Genomic DNA, 19714 nt, shown 5'->3' with positions numbered 1-19714 from the left:
AAGGATCTCATGGTCAAGTTCAAGATGAAAATATGTAAATAAATAATGGTGACAGGATATAGTTACTGCAGTTACAGTTATATTTACTGGGTATAGAGGTAAAACAAAGGAGTGATAATCAGCTCCATGTCAATGTTAATAATGACATTTAGGCAATATGATTAAAAATTGAGTTTATTTGAGCATAAAATTTGAGGATGGTCACACAGGAGGACACAGACTCCTAAAGGATGGGGTAAATGCTCCAAAGTGGAGAGGTTTGAGGGTCCTTTACATAGGCAAGGCCTGGAGATGCTTAACAGGGTTACATCATTTTTCGTACAAGGTTAGTTCATAGTTAGAGCAATTCAATTAGTTATAGGCAGTGTTTCTTTTTGGGGGAAGGGTATATTTAACATTTCACATTAAGGATGTAATGGTCAAAGGGTCTTTTATCACAGTCAAGGGGTCTTTTATCCCTGGCATTATCTGGTCTGAGCTAGGAACAAGAAAATAAGGAAGGAATTTCATGTATAACAAAAGGTCAGTAATTAAGAGGTCAAGCTTCACAACCCAGTCTCCAAAGTCAGCCTTCCTCAGTGCCAAACAACGTTTAGAAGCCCCAAGTAGACAGATTATCCACTTTCTGTTACATCTGCTTAGGTGGATGAGAAGTAACCTCTAACAGTCATTTGTTGGAGGTAGGGAATGTATTTTCAGCTAGCCTTTCTGGAAATCTTTTAAGGATGCTAAGAAGGTGACTGACCACGTTTCTTATCAGGATGGCTCTAAACATCAGGATGACTCAACTTATTTATTTTATAGGGTATAATCTTAATTCGTTTCTCACAGAAATAAACATGGATATGTTTTTAGTCAGGTCTCTCTATATGAAAATAATTTAAAAAATTTAAAGTTATTTTACCTGCTACATAATAAATGGATTGTTTATTCCACAGATATTTAGTACCTCCTCTGCTGTGCAGTGAGTTGTTTTACTAGCTAAAAATATTTGAAGGAGATAATGGTATCATTAGATACGTGATGGATTTTGGCGGGGGCGGGGGAAGAGAGAGGCTCTTCTAAGGAAAGCACTGCTTTTAACAAAGGCAATAGGTATAATAGTAGAACTACCTTAGATTAAAAAAAATACTTTATAACTTTCAAATTTCTTATTTTAATTAATTAAACTCATGCATCCTAAATAATTTTTCTCTAACAATTATTTCTAAAGGTTATGTACATTTTTATTACTTTTAGTGATGGGAAATATGTTTCGTAGGACTTGGAATGTAGTAACCAGTACTTTTTTTTTTTTTTGGAGACGGAGTCTTGCTCTGTTGCTAGGCTGGAGTGCAGTGGCACGATGTCGGCTCACTGCAACTTTCGCCTCCCGGGTTCGAGTGATTCTCCTGCCTCAGCCTCCTGAGTAGCTGGGATTACAGGTGCCCGCCAGCACACCCAGCTAATTTTTGTATTTTTGGTAGAGACAGGGTTTCACCATGTTGGCCAGGATGGTCTCTGTCTCCTGACCTCGTGATCTTCCCGCCTCAGCCTCCCAAAGTGCTGGGATTACAGACGTGAGCCACCGCGCCTGGCCGTAGTAACCAGTACTTTTAAGATAAATTAAGAAGTGAATTTTTGATATTGAAATTTGGATTATGCAACTCCTGGTCTTTTAAGTCAATTAATACATGAGAAAAGGAAGATGGGCTTTAGTAGGCTTTCGATTTTCTTGCAATTTATTGGATTTAGTATAAATTATTTTATCTAGGAAATTATTTATCTAGGAAAGTTAAATTTGATTAAATCTTTAGAGATGTTAGGTGTTTAAAACTCACCTAATTATTATTTAAAGCCCTACAACAAACAGCACATTTCTCAGGTGTGCTGTGGAACTATGGAAAATAACTTTTTTAAAAAAAATTTTGAACCTGTATTTCTCTTTGTGCCATTGCTTTTTAACAGCTAAGAATTGGCTTTGTTAAAGAGTTTTTTAAAGTATTTCATTGGTAAGATTTTGAGTTGGAACCATATAAATTCTGCTTTGGTCTTGTATTAACTCAGCTGCTAGTGAGTGAACTCCTACATATTGCCATTTAGAGGCAATTAAACTTAAACAGTTAAACTTGAGGCAGGCCATGCATCTTTTTACTGCGTTTTTCTCTTATTCTTCCAAAAACCATCACATAAAGCTATAAAATTTTGGAATTCTAGTATAGAAAGAGGAAATGTATAGCTCCATGCTAAATACGGGGTTTCTTGTATCCCAAGAAAAGGCACCTGATAAGTCAAACCCTTCATAGATGTCCCCTTTTTGGTCATACCTCATTTGTAACTTTGCAGCCCTGTTTTCAGATATACGCTTCTGTCAGGAACACCACTTTCATGTCACCTCTGCTGTGTGGATCTCCACCTTTCTTTCTGGAAACCTCATTCATTCATCCACAAGAGTTGTTCCCATCTCAATATACTAACCCTTTATTTTTGGGTGTTCGTCAATATAGAAAAGTACTGCCTTCCCACGTTCTTCCTTCATCCCAGTTTTCCCACCCTAACTCCCTGTTAGGCTAGTCATTATTGTCCTTTGGGATTCCAGACCCTGCAAAACAGTGGATTATGGGGTGAAGAGAGGGGCCTTTGTGATTACCGTATCAGTGAGAGTTGTAGTCACCCCTTTTTTTATTCTATCTTATTTCTCTGTCTTCTCCCCAAAGGACAGGTATTAATTCTCAGAGACAATGTGGTCTCGACACCTGAAAAGGAAGCCAAATATTTTCCCTAGCACCTCATCATTTGCAAAGAATTTATAGGGTAAAGTTAGTGTTTACATTATTATGCAGACCAGTCCTTTCTTATTTATTCCCCATATCCGTTTTCAAATTGGGCCTGCTTAGACACTGTGGACTGGCAGGTTGGAGGATGCAGCAGACAAAGAGGAGGGTGAATAGGTACGTTGTTGGGTCAGTTTACAAAGACCTGACTATAGCTTTGAAGTTTCTGTTTTAGATCAACATTAAAGTTTAAAGGTTTATGAAGAATTAGTGTTAAGAATGTTTCATTCTTTTCAATCAAACAGCTAAACCATATATTTCATACTATGAAGAAAACCACTGATCAGATGGGCTTAAGAGGTTTTTTTTTTTGTTTCAATAACTTGAATTGAAGCTCAAGATTATTGAAAGTTAATATTTTCATATGATTAGACTAAAGCTTTTGAGTATAAGAAAAATTAGATTGTTGAGGTCATTCATAATACTGAGTCATTGGTATAATTTGATGACAGAGTTTATACTTTCATCATTTTTTTCTCTTTGCCCTTTTGCAATTCATTCTGTAGGGTTTCTTTGACTCACGCTTCAATTTAGCTCACTAATTCGTCTTTAAATGGAGTTCACCCTGTCTTTTAGTGCTTTTTTATTTCTATCAGTTTGTTATTTCATTTCTAAGTTCTGTCATTGCTTTTTTTCTTAATTGTCTTGCTCTTGTTCTAAGAATATGATATTCTCTATTACTCTTTTAAGGATATTAGTTATACTTTTATACACAGTCATGTTCAATGTTTATAATTAGTTGCCATGTACAAGCCGCCATTTTCAGCTTTTCGTGTATTAATTCTTTTAGTCATTTTAACAACCCAAAGAGGTAGGTACTGCTATTGCTGTATTTTATAGATAATAAAACTTAGGCACAGAAACATTAAATAACTTTCCCAAGGTCTCAAAGTTAGTATGTAGCAGAGGCAGGATTCATGTTTAGTTGGTTTGGCCTCATAGGTCATACTCTTAACCTATACTACTTTGGGCATTATTAGTTCTTGTGTTTGTTAATTTTGGTGCCTTTGTAATATTGGTTAAGATGCTTTTTGCAAGAAATAGAATCTGATACTGGTTAACTTAAGTGAAAATGAAAATATATTGGGAAGATAATAGGGCATTTCACATACTCCAAGGAAGAAAAATCAAGTTTTGAGCACAGTAGGTGTGGTACATTAGAAGAAAGCTTAGAGTAAGAATGTATAAACTTTCTTTCTTAAATGTTGCCATTCATGTAATTCAGTTTCCTTGACTTCCATCCAGTCTGTGGGTCTCTTAGTTAATTCTGTCAAGAGAAATTTTAACTGACACAGCTCAAGAGTAGTGGTGGTGGTGGTGATGGTTTGTGTGTGTTGGGATGGTGTTTGGGGAGTGGGTTTAGTTTTGCTTTAAAAAGTTGTGATGAGAGGTGGAGTGGGTGGGCAGGTTCTTTAGACAAGGCCCTTAGAGACTCAACCTTGAGTTCAGGAAGCAGTTCTCAAAAAAGCAAAAAATTTTGTGAATCCATCTACTCTATGAGTCTGTTATATAAAAATGAGGAGTTAAGCATCCAACATTCAAATTGGATTAATAATTTAGTAGCATTCACAAAATCAATGTGTTCTGGCAAGTAACTTGAGAATGTTCATGCTGCATTAGGTTAGTGTTTCTATGTTTGTATTGTAGCAAATAATGCTTGAATGAGTACAGCTTTCTTCCTTCCTTCCCTCCTATTATCAACTCTTTACTAAATGTGATATAACATAGTTGAGACTGTTAGAAGAATTTATTTATTGACTATTACAGAAGTTTATTTAACAAAGAGTCTAATATGAAAATGTACATGACCTAATTTTTACATCATAGTAAAACAGGCCCTTTTGAGAGGGGGACATGGGTTTTTCTGCTGAATAGCCATTATTTATACTTGTTCCAAGGCTTCTAACATGATGATGCTATTACATCGCATTACCACCGTTCCAATATTGTTCTGTTGCCCACTAGTTGCCATCTCCACACATTAATCTATCACAAGATTCATAAAGGGATCAAATCCCCACAATATTCCTTGGACATATCTGCCACCATTTAATTTTCAATGATAACTTCTTGTCCATAAATGTTTTCAACTCGGGAGGGTAAGCTTTGCTCATGGTGTCTACTCCACAGGTTCACAGATACCTTTGAATGGAATGCTGGAAGAATTTATTTTAACGTATCTTCTATTCTTGACTGCTTTTGTTTTGCTGTTTTTAATTTACTCATTTAATATTTTTACAGTATGTCTAATTGTTTAATTACTTTTTTTACTATGTAAGTAATACATAGAAAAAAAGCATGAAGAAAATAAAAGTTGTCTTTAATTCCATTGCTAATTTAAACAATTCTTTCTAGTCTTCCTTCTGTGCATATAAAGAAGATGCTCATTTAAGCCAAACTTTAATTATATATATTTACTGGAAAAGACAAACTGCCTCTCAAAAATTATGGACCAGGCACGGTGGCTCACTCCTGTAATCCCAGCACTTTGGGAGGCAAAGGCAGATGGATCACCTGAGGTCAGGAGTTTGAGACCAGTCTGACCAACATGGTGAAACCCCATCTCTACTAAAAATACAAAAAATAGCTGAGCATGGTGGTGGACGCCTGTAATCCCAGTTACTTGGGAGGCTGAGGTAGGAGAATTGCTTGAACCCAGGAGCCGAGACTGTGCCATTGCACTCCAGCCTGGACAAAAGAGTGAGACTCCATCTCAAAAAAAAAAAATTGTGAGTTTTCTTTATTTAGGTGTAGACAGTCCTCCAGCTTGGAACAGATGGACATTGTTTTGGAGGAGAGTTATAGCAGTGGACTCACTAGGTAGGTTTATTTAAAACAAGGGCACAGCAATTTCTCTGGAAGGTTTAACAGGATTTTGTTGTTGTTGTTGTTATTTCCTCCAAGCTATCTTCTCAGTACTTCTTAGTATGCAGAGATCCTAGGTTACTGGGTTGAGTGTATTTGAATAGGGGCAGTGGACATTGCAGTTGAGACTCTGACGACTTCTATTTTGAGTTCAGCTGGAATGAAACCTCTGAAGAATCGAGATAGCTCCAATAGAGGTCCACAGGCAGAAAGGATTTCAAGGATCTTCAAAGGGTAAATGTACCCTGGAAGAGGGATACTGGACCTGTGATAGGTACAATGATGCAGATCATTCAGTTTTATTTTTTAAAGTAATTTATTAAGGTAAAATTTATTTCCAAAGTAAAACTCCTTACCTTGTAAGCAGTTTCTCCTCATTCTTTACTCTTCTTGGCCTCTGACAATCAACAGTTGGCATTCTGTCCCTACATTTATCTTTTCTGGAAGTTTCATATAAAGGGAATCATGTAATTGACATTTTTAGTCTGACTTTCACTTGACATAACGTTTTGTACGTTCATTTTAATTGTAGCATATAGCAGTATTTCATTCCTTTTTTTTTTTTTTTGAGACGGAGTCTTGCTCTGATGCCCAGGCTGGAATGCAGTGGTGCGATCTCAGCTCACTGCAACCTCTGCCTCCCAGATTTAAGCAATTCTGCCTCAGCTTCCTGAGTAGCTGCAGTTACAGGAATGTGCCACCGTGCCCAGCTAATTTTTGTATTTTTTTTTCAGTAGAGACGGGGTTTTGCCATGTTGGCCAAGCTGGTCTCAAACCCCTGACCTCGAGTGATCCACCCGCCTTGGCTTCCCAAAGTGCTGGGAATACAGGCATGAGCTGCTGCACCTGGCCACTTCATTCCTTTTTATGGCTGAATAATAGTTGTATGTATATGCCACAATTTGTTCATTTATCTGTTGATAAGTATTTGGGCTGTTTCTACCTTTTTGCTATTCTGAATAGCGCTACTGTGAATGTGTGTGAACATGTACTCAATTGAGTCCTTATGTTCATTTCTTTCGGGTGTATACCTAGGAGTGGAATTGTGAGGTTATATGGTAAAACTGTTTTTCTCAGCATCTGAACCATTTGCTTTCCCACGAGTAATGTATTCCACTTTCTCTGCAGTTTCTTATGAGAAGTCTGCTCTCATTCAAATTATTATTCTCTGTAGGTAATACATCATTGTTCTCTGACTGCTTTCAAGATTTTTTGTTGTCTTAATTTTCAGCAGTCTAATTATAATGTGTATGGGCATGGATTTTCTTTATGTTTTCTGGGCTTCACCAACCTTCTTGAAACTTATATGTTTATATCCCTTGCTAAATTGGAAGTTTTCAGCCATTAAGTCTTTAATTTTTTTTTTTTTTTTTTTAGCATTAGTACTCTTTCTCCTCTCCTTTTATAAATCTGATAATATGAAACTTAGACTTTTTGTTATTGTCCTATAGTTTTCTTTTTTCTTCTTTTTTTCCTTTGAGACAGGGTCCTGCTTTGTCACCCAGGTTGGAGTGCAGTGGAACAATCTGGGCTCACTGCAACCTCCTCCTACTGGGTTCAACTGATTCTCTTGCCTCCCCAGTAGCTGGGATTACAGGCGCCCACCACCACACCTGGCTAATTTTTGTATTTTTAGTAGAGATGGGGTGTTACCATGTTGGCCAGGCTGGTCTTGAACTCCTGACCTCAGGTGATCTGCCCGCCTTGGCCTCCCAAAGTGTTGGGATTATGGGCGTAAGCCAGCGTGCCCAGCCTGTCTCACAGTTTTCTGAAGCACCGTTAATTTTTTAAAAATCTTTTTTCTCCCTGTTCAGATTGGATAATGCCTATTGATAATCTTCAAGTTTACTGACTCTTTTTCTGTTGTGTTCGTTCTGCTTTTGAGCCACTCCATAAGTTTTATTTATTATTGTGTTTTTCTGTTCTAAAGTTTCCATTTGTATTTATTTCTTATTGTGTTTTTGTGTTCTAAAATTTCCATTTGATTCTGCTTCATGTCTTGTTTCTTTGCTAAGATTTTCTATTTTTCATTGCTTTCAAGAGTACTTTTGATTGTTTGCTGAAGCCCTTAAATAGCTGCTTTAAAAGTTTTATCAGATAATTTCAAAGTCTGTGTTATTTCAGCATTGGTATCTTTGATTTTATTTTCTTAGTAGAGTTGCTATTTTTTTTTTTTTTTTTTTTTTTGAGACGGAGCCTTGCTCTGTCACCCAGGCTGGTGTGAAGCGGCACAATCTTGGCTCACTGCAACCTCCGCCTCCTGGGTTCAAGCAAATCTCCTGCCTCAGCCTCCTGAGTAGCTGGGATTATAGGCGTGTGCCACCACACCCAGCTAATTTTTACATTTTTAGTAGAGACAGGGTTTCACCATGTTGGTCAGGCTGGTCTCAAACTCCTGACTTCGTGATATGCCCACCTTGGCCTCCCAAAGTGCTGGGATTACAGGCGTGAGCCACTGCACCTGGTCAGCTATTTTCTACATGCTTCATTTGCCGTGTAATTTTGGATTGTATGAGACTTTGAGTTTTGTGTTAATACCTATGGAAAATGTTGATATTTTCTCTTAGCAGGCTGTCAACCAGGTTAGGTTCAGGTCATAAGTTTCTACCCACATTCTTTGAACTGTAGTTGTCATTTTAGTTTATTTTTCAAAAACTTTTGCAGTACCTTTTTGGTCTGTCTTGTGTGTGCCTTGCAGTGAAGAGTCTGGATTTGGACAGTGGTCTGTCTGTTAGTCCAGTTTCTCAAGTCTTTGTCACACTAATAGGATTGGATTTATGTATGTCCAGCTTGAGAGTTATTACAGGAATTAAAAACAACTTTTTAGAGTGCTTTCCTGAGCTCTCTTTTTATTTGTTCCCCCTTCTACTTTTTGCTTCCCTGTGGCTGCTGTTTCTATCCTCCAGCCAGAGAGCTAGTGTTTATTTTCTCCATTGTGTTACACACTTGTGCAGCTGCAACCACCATGTCCAGTGCCCAATGGTAGGAGGTAGAGAAGAAAAGCAAAAGGGATTGGCCTCATCCTCTTACAACGATAGTTCCATTGAATAGAGAGAAAGGTTTTCCTGCCTCAGTGTTGGCTGCAGTAGGCTTTCATTACTGTAATCTGGTCCTGTTACCATGGGATTGCTTGCGTGTGGGGATACAGGAGAATTCAGAAAATAAAAGAAGATTTGCTATTTCTACATTCTCCCTGAGCATTAAGACTTGCCTTGCCCATTCCTCAATTCAAAGCTAAGGCTTCTTCTGGAGCTGCCTCTGTGGGCGGTTCGGGAGATACCAAAGGAGAAAAAGTACCACTGTTGATATGGTGGTATTTCAAATTCTGGTCTCCCCTATTTCACATGCCTTGTTTACTTTTCAGAGCTGACAGATTGCTGCTCCGTGCATTCTGTCCAGTTTCCTAGGAGAGACAGCTTGGAGTGTGCTTAATCCATCTTACCTGGGACTGAAACATCTGCTTGTTTTGCCATTAAAAATTACATGCAGTTTACTGCGTGGCTCCAGGTTTGTTTGTTTGTTTTTCCTCTTTAATAGGTTTATTCAGAAAACATGTCCACTGCAATTAGGGAGGTGGGAGTTTGGAGACAGACCAGAACACTTCTACTGAAGAATTACTTAATTAAATGCAGAACCAAAAAGAGTAGTGTTCAGGTAAGTTAAATAACTCTTTCTTATGCTTTTTTGCAGTTTATTTTGCTTGATATGTTCTATCTTGAAGCGATGATTTATTTTGCTAAATATGTTTTTATTATAATTTTATTTTTCTTTGCTTGTAAAGTAAAACCTTGCCATGTTAGCCACAGAAAAGTAACTGAATTACCTAATGCTTTCTAAATGTTAAAAATTTTAATAATAATTTCTACATTTAGTTAATATCTAACATCTGTGCTTCATTTTGAGCTTTTAGGCGTGTGTTTCCTAAGTTTCATGAACTAACATTCCAAAATAACTTTGATTCCAGAGTTTTATTCCCCACAACCTCGTATTTTATGGACTCCAGATTGAGTTGCCCATGAGTATTAATATTATGACACAGATTTGTACCCACAGCATACATTACTTTTGATAAAGGTAAAAGAAAGGAAGAACTTTTGGCTAACCAGCTAGTAATAATTTCAAAGGATGAAAATGTATTATTCATCTTCCCTGAAACCGGTAAAACAATTAAACAGCAAGATGATATAATAGCTCATTTCTACTAAAACTGACCATAGAATTTAATTAAGTATGGTTTTGATAGTATACATTTAGGTATAATTAAAGTATGATTTCTAATTCAGAATTGAATAAAGGCATTTTTATGGTGAATCCATATAGGGATGTTTGGTAAATTGCTTTAGATAAAATTATATGGGTAAATTTATTATGTTTTATGTCAATAATCTAAGATGTTTAAATATTATCTTTTATGTCACCTTAATTTATTATGTGACTTGAATTTTAAAATATTTCAGTAAAACTAAATGCAAAGGAAAAAATCATTTAATATGCATGTTGGGTTGGATGAGGTGTTCAAGACAATAATTCTTTTGGGATAGAATTGCTTTTACTTTTTATTCATAAGAAAGGACAACCAAATTTCCTGTTTTTTCTTAGTATTATATTATTTGCAAAGAAATCTTGATGATTTTTGCTGCCATGTTATACTTTGTAATCACTTTGTTTTTTTTATTGTAGGAAATTCTTTTTCCACTATTTTTTTTATTTTGGTTAATATTAATTAGCATGATGCATCCAAATAAGAAATATGAAGAAGTGCCTAATATAGAACTTAATCCTATGGACAAATTTACTCTTTCTAATCTAATTCTTGGATATACTCCAGTGACTAATATTACAAGCAGCATCATGCACAAAGTGTCTACTGATCATCTACCTGATGGTATTGTGAGCTTATATATATTCTATTTATAATATTAAGCCTGTTCAATATTTATCAGCTTGCTTTATTGAATAAATAGCAGTCTTAACACTTAGAGATGTGTTCCTCCACCAAAGTACAGTTTTATAAAAATACTAAAATTATTTAATTCTGTTGCCTTATTTTTCTTGTGAAACATTAATTTATATTCATGGTGATAGGAAGCATATTTTATGTACTTTTATATTTAATTCTTAGACCATTTATAAAATAGTTTAAGTATACTTTATAAGATACAAGCTTTGATGGGCTATTTCATTTTGATTCTGACTTTCATATAATTATGAAGCTAGCAATGTTTAGCTGAATGTCGTAGCATGTGCCTGTAGTCCCAGCTACTCAAGAAGTTGAGGTGGTGGGATCCCGTGAGCCCAGAAGTTTGGGGCTGCAGTGAACTATGATCATGCCACTTCATTCCAGCACTCCTTACTCTGGGCAACAGAATGGGACCCCCATCTCTAAAAATAAAAAATTTAAAAAAGAAGCTAGAAATATGTGATAAAGACTGTAAAGCAGTCACCTTTTCAGCTTACCATGCTTGTTTATAGAAGTATATGGCGTGAACTGAAGAAGTACCTAACTTTGGAGACTACAACTGTGACTATGGCTAAGTCCCTAACTCTGTTTTATTTATTTATGTACATATTTTTTGTAGAGATGGGATCTGGCTATGTTGCCCAGGTTGGTCTAAACTCCTGGGCTCAAACGATCTTCCTCCCTTGGCCTCCACCTAAAGTGCCACCTAAGTCTTTTTTCTCAACGTGCACTTCTCACAAAGAAATGAACTAGAAAACAGTGTAAGCAGTGAAGTGCAGTGAACTTAAAGTGGCTATCAGAGAACCTAAAGCAAAAACTGGAGAAAGTGACAGAAATTCTTATACTATTAATGATTAAACAAGGAAGTGCTAAATTGTAAAAAATAAAGATTAGCACGTTATTTTTTGCCATATGGGATAGTTGCAATTAGCTTATATATCATCACGTTATTGGATTTTACGTCATTGAATGGAAAGTGTTAATTATACAGTCAGAAGCCAGGTAACTTTTATTCCATTGGTTTCTTTTTCTGGCTATTTCTATTTAATATTTTGATTAAATACACTTCTTATTGTTGTATGGTAGTGTATCATATTAGGCACAAGTAGTGTAGATTACCATGAGAATTTAGTGTATAAGCTCAAAAAGCTGATTAAAAATGTTGAAATGAAATTCATTGGTAATTCTGAGTAGGAGGAAAGAATATAAACCAAAGAAATATGAGGCCGGGCATGGTGACTCACGCCTGTAATCCCAGCACTTTGGGAGGCCGAGGTGAGCGGATCACCTGAGGTCAGGGGTTTGAGACCAGACTGGCCAACATGGTGAAACCCCGTCTCTACTAAAAATACAAAAAAATTAGCCAGGCGTGGTGGTGGGTGCCTGTAGTCCCAGCTACTTGGGAGGTTGAGGCAGGAGAATTGCTTGAACCTGGGAGGCGGAGGTTGCAGTGAGCTGAGATTGTACCACTGCACTCAAGCCTGGCAACAGAGCAACACTCGATCTCCAAAAAAAAAAAAAAAAAAAAAAAACCAACGAAGTCAGTGTGTATTAGATGCCAAAATAGTGTATACATATACACACATTTTTTAGACTTCTGTCTTTTTAACAACTATCTGAAAATGGGTTATGCATACATACATAACATGACTGGTAGGATGTTGAACTAACACCCTCTTTATTCATGTAAATCCTGGAATTCCCTGTCCCTCTTAAAAGGCCTGGAAAATCTGTTAATTAACATTTAAGTAATACTTTATATAATCTACGAAGCATTTTTTTTTGTCTTTTTCTTTGTTTTTTTGAGATGGGATCTCACTGTCAAGCTGGTTTGCAGTGCTGTGATCTCAGCTCACTGCAGCCTCTGCCTCCTGGGCTCAAGTGATACTCCCGCTTCAGCCTCCTGAGTAGCTGGGACTACAGGTGCACACCACCACGCCTGGCTAATTTTTGTACTTTTTGTAGAGACAGGGTTTCGCCATGCTACCTAGGCTGGTCTCGTACTCCTGGACTCAAGCAATCTACCTGCCTCCACCTTCCAAAGTGCTGGCATTATAGGTGTGAGGCACCACATCCAGCCTACAAAGCATTTTGATGTTTGTTACTTCACTTGTTCTTCACAACAACCCAGTGTCATCAGCTAGGCATTGTAGATGAGGACACTAAAGTCTGAAGAGTTTAAATCGCCTGTCTGTGCTTACACAGTTAATACATGAAGAAGTTAAGTACTAATTCTATATTCTTTCCATTTCACCACATGTTTGAAGCTTCTGTAGTGAAAATTAGTTGCTTGTAAACAAAACTACAAGAAAATATTTAAAAATTAGTCTTACCTGATGAGAAAGAGTGATTACAGTATTTTTTCCACTTATCTCCTAAGAAAGGAACAAGCAATATTGGATTTGAATGACAATTTTTATTTAAGGAGGAGTTGTGTCATAGTTACTAAAATGCCTATTTAGTTTCTGAGAAGGATTGTGGTATTTTCTTTATAAGAAATATTTAAAAATAAAAAATTCATATATTTACTAAAAAGTTATTTTTGTGCAGGTGCAGTGGCTCATGCCTGTAATCCCAACTAGTCCGGAGGCTCAGGTGGGAGGATCACTTGAGGCCAGGAGTTCAAGACCAGCCTGGGCAACATAGTGACACCTCATTTCTACAAAAATTAAAAACAAAAAATTAGCCAGGCATGGTGATGAGTGACTATCGACCAAGCTCTACTCCAGAAGCTGAGGTGGAAGGATCTCTTGACCCCTGAAGTTCGAGTGCAAGATCCCATGCACTGTATATGTTCTGGGTAACAGAACAAGGCCCTGTCTCTAAAAAAAAATAAAATAAAATAACGAAGTTATTTTTTAGTTTTACTTCGAGATAGATAAATGAACTGTATTACTAATAATTTTTATAATTTTATTGCTGCCTGAAATTAGTATTATTAATTGAGGTTTTGAGAAACAGCAATTTCTTGATGAAACATGAGTTGTGTATATTGTTTTATACTATATTTCATATATTTATAACATAAGTATAACACTGACACACTTCTGTAATCAAACGACAGCTAAGTAGTGTCTGCAACATTGTACCATTTTATTATTTGTTATTATTTTGTTGGAAGAATTGTCTTCTTTTTGTTTGTTTGTTTTTTTGAAACATGTTCTCACTCTGTTGCCTAAGCTGGAGTGCAGTTGCTCAATTATGGCTCACTGCAGCCTCGACCTCCTAGCTCAAATGATCCTCCCACCTCCGCCTCCCAAGTAGCTGGAAGTGCAGGCACACATCACTACACCTGGCTAATTTTTTTATTTTTTGGAGACAGAACCTCACCATGTTGCCCAGGTTGGACTTGAACTTCTGAGCTCAAGCAATCCTCCCATCTTGGTCTTCCAAAATGTTGGGATTACAGGTGTGAGCCACTGTGCATGGCCTGTCTTCATTTTTTAAGAAGTAAATATAGCAAAAGTGCTTATAAAATATTCCATTCATCAAAATAATTGTAAACTTTATCTACTGTACTGTGGTGTTTTAATTTGTGAGCTAACTGTATGGTTATGGTATCTTACAGTCATAATTCCTGAAGAATATACAAATGAAAAAGAAATGTTAACATCCAGTCTTTCTAAGCCAAGCAACTTTGTAGGTGTGGTTTTCAAAGACTCCATGTCCTATGAACTTCGTTTTTTTCCTGATATGATTCCAGTATCTTCTATTTATATGGATTCAAGAGGTAAATAGCCCTACATAATCACTGAAGATCAATTAAATGCATATCTTTGCTGCTTGCAGTTCATAGTCAAAATTTGATATAGTTCAATATTGGCATTTTCAACTATTCTTACTTGTTCCAATAGGAAAACTGAGAAGTATAGCATAAAAATATTTATTTATAAATACCTATCTACTTCTACACATAAAATATTTTTATATTATATCCATTTTGATTTAATACATTTATATATATTAAATACAGTAGCATAAAGCAAAATTGCATTTTGGGTTATATGAATTTCTAAATCTCTTTTTTTCATGTAGTTGTTTTTACTTATGGTATGTACAAATCTTTAAAATCTTAAGGTCTTCTACTAGGGAACTTTATTAGTTTTATATTTGAAACGTGGGAAACAACCTTTGGTTGTTTAAATCTATGAAGAAATATTATCAACCACAAACATTTATTGAGCAATGTTAAAGTCACTATGCTAAATACTGAATTTGTGAGTTTATTTCAAAAAGCCCTTCTGAAAATTCTTTTTTCCTGTTTGCTTAACTTTGACTTCTCCTTGCTTCTGGAAGTGCTTTGGAGCTAAGTCATGTAGAATGATTTACTTTAAAACAAAAAAGTAACTTGTTTTAAATAACTACAATTAATTTCTTTCTTTACATTTTTATTCATTTACTATTTACTATTCTAACACATATAACTTTTATTTCAAGTAAATGATCAGAAATCTTATAGGTATTGTTTACCTTTGAAAGTCAGTAGCTTATTTCTTTGGTCCTGTAGAGATTGATTGATTATATTGTTTTGTTATCTCTCCATATAGTATCTTTAAAACAATGCACTTGCATGTTGTACAGAATCTTAGATCTCATATTCTTCCCCCCATAGCTGGCTGTTCAAAATCATGTGAGGCTGCTCAGTACTGGTCCTCAGGTTTCACAGTTTTACAAGCATCCATAGATGCTGCCATTATACAGGTAAATATGATAAAGGAAGAAATACAAAAACTACGCCATTTTAAAATAAATATTTCCTTATTCTTTACAATAGTATTTGGTTTGACTACTGTCAAATGTACAAAATATGTAACCTACTACAACTCCTTTAAGAAAAAAGATAAAGAAGTCATATTTTCTGATTTGGTACTTTTTGTTGTGTTTCACATTTTAGCAGAAAAACTGGCCATGAAATTTATTTTTAAAAATCTTACTTTTGTGTCTGGGCTAGATAACAGTAGATGAAGTTACCTTAGAATTCAAACTATTCAAATTAACCATATTTCATTCTTCCACGTTCTGTATGGATCTGTGGCTTTTTTTTCCATTTGCCCTTTCTAATTGAATTTACTATGCTACAAAATTTACTATGCTACAAAATATTGTAATTTCAAAATGTGTATCAACCATATTCTCTACTAAACTATACATTTAAAGTATGTATGAATAATGATAGAACTGGAATCCAAATCTGAACAGGAGTCTTTGTCGTTACACTGCTATGTAGTAAAATGACTGTAATAATAATACTTTACTTGACAGCATTGTTGTAAGAACGAAATGAGGTGATTCATGTATAATTGTCTTGTAAACTTTTGCAGTACACTAGAAACGTATTAGGGACATGTAATATTGCACAAATTCAATAGTACAGAAATTTAAGGTAAAGATAGTGAAATACGGATCTATTACATTGATGATGTTATATCACCTATTTGTATTTTGGCCAAAGTTTTTAGCCATCCACAGCACAGACCACACTGGATAAATAGGCAGGACAGATTTCAATTTAGGCATTAATTGGAATGTTAGAAGTATTATGTGGCATAAATAGTTTTATTATTTGGTCTATATGTGCTGCATATATATAGACCTTTAAAGCAATAGAAGGGCATGGTATTTTAGAAGAACATTTTTTAAACAATCATAGGAATGATGGCACTAATAATCACTCCTAAATTCCTAAATTTTGAAGATGTATATTTTTACTAAGATACATATAATTGTCTGCTTAAGATAATTGTGCAATTTTATTTTATTTGACAAATTAATCAAAATTTATACACTTACTGACTTTAAACTTTAAACTTTATGGTATACTTTTAGAATAAATTGAATGCAATATTCTACTCAGAATTATGATATTGGGGTCACTCACTTTATTTCAGGTATGTAGCTTTTTGAGGATTGTATTTGTACTAGGTTGTTGACCAAATTTAGGGATATAGCTGTCCCGTTTTCTAGGGGCTACTATCATAACTAAATTAATTTAATGTATTTACATTTTCTAATTATAGTTGAAGACCAATGTTTCTCTTTGGAAGGAGCTGGAGTCAACTAAAGCTGTTATTATGGGAGAAACTGCTGTTGTAGAAATAGATACCTTTCCCCGAGGAGTAATTTTAATATACCTAGTTATAGCATTTTCACCTTTTGGATACTTTTTGGCAATTCATGTCGTAGCAGAAAAAGAAAAAAAAATAAAAGAATTTTTAAAGATAATGGGACTTCGTGATACTGCCTTTTGGTATGTTATTAAAAATTTATTACTTAACGTAATTAAAAATTGTATTAAATATACAGATTTTCAAAATTGTAATTTTGATATTTACCTAACTTGATGAAGTGCTTATCCTGTTTTCTTACAATGATTGCCTTAGTCTTGGAATTTGAGATTAGTCAACAAGTTTCAACAACTAATTGGCTTCATTTAACATAAGGGATTAAGAATGTCAAAGCTTGTGTTGACAATACGTGTTTAAATTTTATTTCACATTTTATTTGAATCATGGGCACACTCCGTGTATATTTCAGCGTATTTCAAGATACTCCATGTATATTTCTGTGTATTTCAGAGTTCAGGAAACTTGAAATCTTGGAACATTAGAAATTGCCTGTTACAGTTCTTTCATAATATAGCATATATATAATATTAAAAATTTAGTTACAGTGATTAAAGTCTGTATATGTGGTATATGGACTTTTTTTCCCTCGAAAGTTTTAGTTATTTGGGTGAATTAAGATGAATATGGAAATAATTTTAGAGAAAGAAATGAGAAAAACATGTTTTCACTAGTGACCGTTAATGTATCAGCATTTTTGTACAGTGATAATTTTACAAAGGCATGCATTTTTATAAATAATTTGAAGTGTAGTTTCCTTACTCTTTTCACTATGTAATGAAGTTCATTCTGGGGGGAAGGTTAATACTGTGCATGTGAGCTGTTGTTATAGTCGTTTTACAAGATTTCATTCCAATTAGCCCCATGTAACAATTAATCATAACACTTTACATAATGGAATTATTGTATATAACATATTTCCTTTGCTTGTTTTTCTTTCATTTGTTATTTTAGAAATTATTGGTTTTGGATTATTTTTTGAGACAGGGTCTTGCTCTGTCACCTAGGCTGGAGTATAGTGGCATGATCATGGGTCACTGTGGCCTCAAACTCCCAGGCTCAAGAGATTCTCCCACCTCAGTCTCTCAAGTAGTTGGGACTACAGGTGCATGCTGTCATGCCCAACTAATTTTTAATTTTTTTGTAGGGACGGGGGTCTTGCCATGTTGTGCAGGCTGGTCTCAAAGTCTTGGCCTCAAGTGATCCTCTCATCTTGGCCTCCCAAAGTGCTGGGATTACAGGCATGAGCCACTGTGCCTGGCCAAAGGATTGGTTTTTAAAATTTATTGGGTTATTAAAGTATTTTATGGAGAACCGGTAGCTGGAAGAATTTAGGCAAATCATTCTCTCAGGGTCTCAGTTTTGCCTCAGTAAAATGATGGATTCAATTTTGATAATTTCACTGCCTTTTTAGCCTTAACTCAGTGATTTTATGACATCATTAAATCCTGAGCTAACTTGAAAAAATATGTAAAATAAAACTTAATACTGCAGCAATTCCATTGAGCTGATTTGTAAAGAAGTCTTGAGTAAAAATAGTGAATTCATTACTGATCTTGTAGATTTCACATTGTGTAATTGTAGTAATTATGTCGTTGATTAGTGAGGTAAAGTAGCCTTTATTGTTTATAGTTGCAGAAGCCATCAGAGGTTTAATTGTAGCACATGCTGTAAAGAAAATTGTTATCTTGAGTCATTAAACTCTTACATTTTAAGAAAATCAGAGACATTGTGTGCTATTGAACTTTTGAGAATATTAGATTTAATTATGAATTACTATTCATTTTGAAAGCTTTTTTAACTCTGGAAGATAGTATTTTTTATCAGATTACACTTTTACCTATCACTTAACCAATACTATATTTTTAATTACTTATAAGACTATTAATTTTTAGTACATAAGCATACACAGAAATGAAGTGACTTAATTTTAAAAATAAAATGGCTAAAATCTAAAAATTTTGTTTAAAATGATTTTTTAACTGTTTAAGCCTATGCGTTTGACCATAAATATATCTGTATTCTCATTTTAGGCTTTCCTGGGTTCTTCTATATACAAGTCTAATTTTTCTTATGTCCCTTCTTATGGCAGTCATTGCAACAGCTTCTTTGTTATTTCCTCAAAGTAGCAGCATTGTGATATTTCTGCTTTTTTTCCTTTATGGATTATCATCTGTAAGTATTTTAACTTGTGATAGGAGTAAAGAACTGTCAAAATGTTTGATAACATAGCAAAGTCTTTTTCTTCAGTTTATTTATAGTCAATTTGCCATGAAAGACAGATTTTACTAAGTTATTGATAAGTGACTTAATAAATAGATGATGTGGCATCACTGTATCCCTGTATTTTTAGGAATGTTACAAAATAGTTTTAGATTTAGATTTAGCTTTTGTAATATGATGTATTTCACATACAACTCCTCTGAGTGTATCTGTTGTCTTTATATAATGATGTGTATAATTAAGACTGTCGAGTATTGGACTATTTTTGTTTGTCTTCATGAAATCCTTATTCTTTCAAGTTAATTTATGCTCCAGGATGATGATTTTTAAAGATATGTCTTTGCAAATGTAACTCTTTAGCAGTCTTGATATTCATTTGATATATTGGCTGAATGAGGGGTTTTAACGACCAGCCTTTGTTTTAAGTGGTTCCATCTTCCATTCTGATTGGTTTATGTGCCCACCCTGTATCAGTTGTTAAATATTTTGGCTATCATTTCTGCTCTTTAAAATAATAAATTGCAAATAACTAACATACTTCCATATATAATTGCCTGTTTTTTTTTTTAATGTTTAATTTTACTTTTTTGAGACAGGGTCTTGCTCTGTGGCCCAGGCTGGAGTGCAGTGGCACCCTCATGGCTCACTGCAGCCTTGACCTCCCAGGCTCAAGCAATCATTCAACCTCAGCCTCCCGAGTAGCTGGGACAACAGGTGTGTGCCATCACACC

The 19714-nt window shown here is 35.0% G+C and overlaps 1 protein-coding gene and 1 pseudogene across 4 annotated transcripts in view; one reads left to right on the top strand and one right to left on the bottom strand.

Moving 5' to 3' along the window:
- Nucleotides 1-19714, top strand: part of ABCA5 (ATP binding cassette subfamily A member 5) — an 87536-nt gene that overhangs the window by 12864 nt on the left and 54958 nt on the right. For all 4 annotated transcript variants that reach the window (XM_063656527.1, XM_054456818.2, XM_063656528.1 and 1 more), the window contains exons 2-7: nt 9216-9332; nt 10359-10563; nt 14207-14368; nt 15251-15339; nt 16656-16885; nt 18794-18935. In XM_063656527.1, coding sequence (XP_063512597.1) covers nt 9231-9332; nt 10359-10563; nt 14207-14368; nt 15251-15339; nt 16656-16885; nt 18794-18935 — 930 coding nt within the window. In that variant the 5' untranslated portion in view covers nt 9216-9230. The remainder of the gene's footprint in view (nt 1-9215; nt 9333-10358; nt 10564-14206; nt 14369-15250; nt 15340-16655; nt 16886-18793; nt 18936-19714) is intronic.
- On the bottom strand, nt 4696-4927 carry LOC129016957 (small nuclear ribonucleoprotein G-like; annotated as a pseudogene).

The sequence above is a fragment of the Pongo pygmaeus genome, chromosome 19 (assembly GCF_028885625.2).
Source record: "Pongo pygmaeus isolate AG05252 chromosome 19, NHGRI_mPonPyg2-v2.0_pri, whole genome shotgun sequence".
In the NCBI taxonomy this organism is placed as follows: domain Eukaryota; kingdom Metazoa; phylum Chordata; class Mammalia; order Primates; family Hominidae; genus Pongo; species Pongo pygmaeus.
Note: the sequence above shows the minus strand (reverse complement) of the source record. Positions and strands in the feature narration are given on the sequence as shown.